Source organism: Odocoileus virginianus, chromosome 29, assembly GCF_023699985.2.
Source record: "Odocoileus virginianus isolate 20LAN1187 ecotype Illinois chromosome 29, Ovbor_1.2, whole genome shotgun sequence".
Lineage (NCBI taxonomy): Eukaryota > Metazoa > Chordata > Mammalia > Artiodactyla > Cervidae > Odocoileus > Odocoileus virginianus.
In genome coordinates this window covers 6,213,093-6,217,555 of record NC_069702.1, presented here as the reverse complement: position 1 = coordinate 6,217,555, position 4,463 = coordinate 6,213,093, and the positions used below count along the sequence as shown (strand labels likewise).

General features: G+C 48.6%; 1 protein-coding gene across 1 annotated transcript; it reads right to left on the bottom strand.

Moving 5' to 3' along the window:
- Positions 1-1,026: 1,026 nt before the first annotated feature.
- LOC110121928 (fibroblast growth factor-binding protein 1) lies at positions 1,027-4,021 on the bottom strand. Its single transcript, XM_020869226.2, has 2 exons — positions 3,892-4,021; positions 1,027-2,103 (listed from the first exon to the last, which is right to left on the bottom strand). Exon 2 carries the CDS (start codon positions 2,081-2,083, stop codon positions 1,379-1,381), a length of 705 nt encoding a protein of 234 aa, XP_020724885.2. The 5' UTR covers positions 2,084-2,103; positions 3,892-4,021; the 3' UTR covers positions 1,027-1,378.
- Positions 4,022-4,463: the final 442 nt, after the last annotated feature.

Below are 4,463 nucleotides of genomic sequence, written 5' to 3'. Positions count from 1 at the left end.
AAGAGCTTAGCATAGGGCCATAGGGAGTGAGAGGAAACTACTCATGTTGATGCTGTTAACGACGATACCCAAACGCACTCTGAGGCTGTAACACTCTGGGTGGACCACTGACAATGTTCTGTGTAGGTTCTGGCAGGCTGGTGAGTGTGGGAGGCCCTCTTCCACCCCATTTGCATTCCTTCCTGACACCAACTCTAAAATACCCCCAAAGAACAGTATTTCTGCCAACTTCCCCTCCTTACTTTTTGTTCGTTGTGGAATTGTGACATGACTTTGGGGCTACATCCTTCTCTCTCCCCAGCTCTTGAATTGAAACCCTTTCAGATCTTTCAGACTAGCATGTAAATGACTAATGACATCATCCCTGCATTTCACCACCATCTATGCACATGGCCTCTCCCATCTTTTAGGATTTTTCTCATCTCTTTGCTTTCATGTATCTGTCAACTGCCGATTGTACCTCCATTCTGCCCATTTCCTGCCTAAAGATACTCTCCAAGTTCTAACTCCAGTATCTCCTCTCCTGTTAAGCTCAGCCTGAGACCTTCCAGAAGTTTCTGCCTCGTCCCTCTGGGGTTCCACCCCGAGTTTCCCTCTTGCACTTAAATCTTCCTCTCAGGGCACTGCACTTAGCCAGGCCCAACTCTGCAAGCTCAGGAGTCCTGTATATGGCGAGTGGTAATGGGAGCCCTAGCTTGAAGCTGTGGAGGACGTTGCTCCAGCTCATGGATGTGATTTGCTGATGTCCTGGTTTTGAATTCTGCCTCCCCTCTTTCCATCTGTGAGCCCTTGAAAGGTGTCTTCATCACATGATGCTTCAGGTGACCCACTTGAAATTAGTTCAATAAGCATCAAATACCACAGATCAAAGCCTGAAATTGTGAAGATAGGGATTCAGGAATGGATCACCTTATGGGATGACCTGGGATGGCTGGTGAACAGGATATTTTTTCCACTGATATATGAGGATCTGTTTGCAAGTTCATTGCAACTAGGCAGAGAGAAATCAAACAATGGTTGAACATATTTCTGAAAAAGGCACAGGGCTTTATTTTCTTAATTGGGCAGAAAGTGCACTGCACGGAAGTCACTACTCTGACTCACTCAGTTCAAAGACTGGTCCTTACTGCTCATAGAAACAAAGCTTTGTGGGCCATGGAAAAATACAGAGGACAATAGCCTCTTAAAGTCACATCTAAGGAAATGAATACAAAACAAATTCCAAACACAGAGATAAAAATTGCAAAATCTGTTTAAATAGTCCATTGCACACCCATAGCACAAACGTTCGTCTGACAGGGAGTTAGGAGATCTTTACAGCAAATGAAAAGGTTTTGACGTGACACCTCCTAAAGGGCTCTGCTCTCTTTTCACCTTGTTAGCATGAACTGCCCTGTACCATGGAGAGGAAGAATTTGCACAAAGCGCCCCAGGTCTCCCCACAGTACTCCAGGGCTGCCTTCCTTTGGTTTTCCAAGTCTTCCTCCAGACACTGAGGGTCTTTGGTGGTCATGGGCTGGGTCTTTTCTGGGCTGGGGGAGGTAATCACTTCAACCTTGTCCATGGGAGAGAGCTCCATTAACTCCTGGCTGGGTTTCTTGATCCTAATCAGAGTAGAGTTCACCAGCTTGAGATTTGATTCTGGAAACTTCTTTCTGCACACCCTGGTCTTCAGGACACTCTTGGCATCACCACAGATGACCTTCTGAGAACGCAGGTTCCGGCCAATTTGTTTCCAATAGGCGTTGTTTTTGTGCAACTCTAGGCATGAGTTTGGATTGCCAGTGAAGAAACAGGAAAATGTGTTGTCCTGTTGGGTGCATTCGACCTTCAGGGCGATGCCGTCCTCCTGCTCGGTCACCGTCCATCTGCAGTCAGCGTGGTCCGGGGTGACGAATTTGCCTTTGATCGGGCGCTTGGTTGGCTGGCTCTTTGGCTCCTTCCCAGGCTTGCCCAGAGCACGCGCTTCATCTGCACTGGCTTTGCTGCCGTGTCTATTCCTTCCTTCCTTTTTGGCCTGCGCCAAGAGCAGCGGAACAGCCAGAAGGAGGAGGGACAGCAGGGTGAGGCTGTGGGTCCTCATGCCTTCAGCTTGGTGGGAACCTGTTTGACAAAAGGCAGGTGAGTCAGCTCTGGGCTGGAGGAGGACCCTCCCCTCCACCTGGCACAGGTCTGCCTGCTTCAGGGTGAGATCCAAGAACCTTCTATTTCCTGGAATCAGTAGACAAGCAGCTGCTCTATTCGAATTTCTGCTTGAGCCTTGAATGCCAGAAACTTCCTACTCTTCACTCACTCTTCCACAGCCTCTGAACCCTATTAGTCTTCACTCCCTCATCCCCTCACTCAGTTACTCCAGATCCGTTCAACATTCAATACACTTTCATGGCTCACCGACCCCTAGCCATGCCCTAGGCCAGATGTTGAATTTATCAAGATGAATAAGAAAGTCTCACGTCTTAGAAACTTGGAGGCAACTCTTTGGGGGAATCTGAATAGCACTGACCTGGTGTTTGTCCCAACCATGTCCCCAACCTGATCTTGGGCAAGTCACTCTCCCCCTCTGGGTCTCAGCTCCTTTATTTGAAAATCAAGATGTTGGGTGAGATGATTGTTGACTCTCTTTCAGCTCCAGTGGGCTGAGCTTCTATCTCACCATTCCACATGGACTCAGACGATCACAATGAGAAGGGACATAGTAAGTGACATGCAAGGTGATGTCTGACCCAAGGTTAAATATGCTTGAGGTCTGGACACTCTGAGATGAGTGGGTTGAGTGAGCCAGGAGAACAAGGGTGAGTTTCCATCAGAGCACTTAGATTGCTTTGACACTGTCCTTACCATAGAGAAGGTCCCCAGTCAATGCTTTTAAAAATAAATCATTAAAGACATAGGATGATTTTAACTGTTATGCTGAACTGAATAGATTTTATCAAGTGGGCAACAAAAACCACCCCTCAAAGAGAAGAATGAACATTTCTATTTGACGCCAACTTTGTGCTAAGCACATGACCAGTGTTTCACTTTCACCTTGTTAATTCACACAAGAGCCCTGCCTGGCAGGTCATAATGCATCACCACCAGGTAACAGGCGTGACAGTTAAGGTTCAGAGCGGCAAATAAATTGCTCAATATCCCGTAGTGGGCAAGTGACACAGTTGGGACAGGCAGCCAGAACCTCTCCTGATCCTTTATACAACCACTCCCTTCCCTGAATCCCTCTTGCTTTCACCTTACTCTGCCTTTCAGAAAGAAAAAAAGTGATTAGAAACAATTCACTTCGTCTGGCTTAGTTCTTGATGATAAGATCATTCATATTGCCTCTGCTCCATTTGAAAAGAATACAGAGTTTTGTTTAAGAAGAGGCTGATTCAGGAATGGTCTTGCTTCAGGGAATGGTCTTGATCTCATTATCTACCCTGGGCATATGGCTTCTCATTAGGACTGATAAAGGGACAGAGGGAAATTGTCAGTTACTCGGTCAGGTCTGACTCTTTGCGACCCCATGGTCTGAAGCCCGCCAGGCTCCCCTGTTCATGGAATTCTCTAGGCATGATAACTGGAGTGGGTAGCCCTTCCCTTCTCCAGGGGATTTTCCTGACCTGGAGATCAGACCCTGATCTCTCTTATATTGCAGGCAGATTCTTTACCATCTGAGCCTCCAAGGAAGCCCTTCCTGATAACGGGAAGACAGTCACAAAATGTGGGCTCCCAAAATGAAGTTGGGCTGGGAGCTAGGTATGTCAGATAAAAGCTCATTCCTCACGGCAGTGGGACTCAGCCCCTACTTGTCTCTGAGGAGATCCAGGTTCCAGGAACCTGAGGTCCTCACGGGAGCTGGGGTGGGGAGGGGGGTGGCAAGTAACGACACTCTTCAGAGAGCCAGGCTCTTACCTTGTTCTGAGCTTGCAGGTCCAGTGCAACCCCAGATGGAAGCGGAAGTTTGCAGGCGCCCCGTGGTCTCATCCACCGTGAGAGGCCGGGAAGGCCCTTTATATAAGAGCCCACACAGACAGGGTTTTTACACCTCACATACCTGTGTCACTTTATTCACACTCCTCCCTGCCACGCCCCTTCAGAGGAAGCCAGTTCCTGCAGGGAAAGTGGCTGGCGTAATCCTGTCTGTGTGTGAGTGTGGGAGGCGGGGGTGTTACGTGCAGGACATTAGACCTGGTTCCTCCAAGCCCTCTTCTTTCCCCCAGGGGCCTCCTGAGGACAACAGAGGCTTGCAAAGGCCCTCCGTGATGGTAACAGGACCCCAGCAACAGAATCCTGGGGGTGGGGGGAGTTATGAAAACAATAACTCATTCTACCCAAAGCTCTCCCTTAAATCTCATCAGAGCCCCTCCATGATATACCGACCTACATTGTCGTTGCTCAGTCACTAAGTCACGTCCGACTCTGACCCCACGGACTGCAGTCCGCCAGACTCCCCTGTTCTTCACGATCACCCAGAGTTTGCTCAG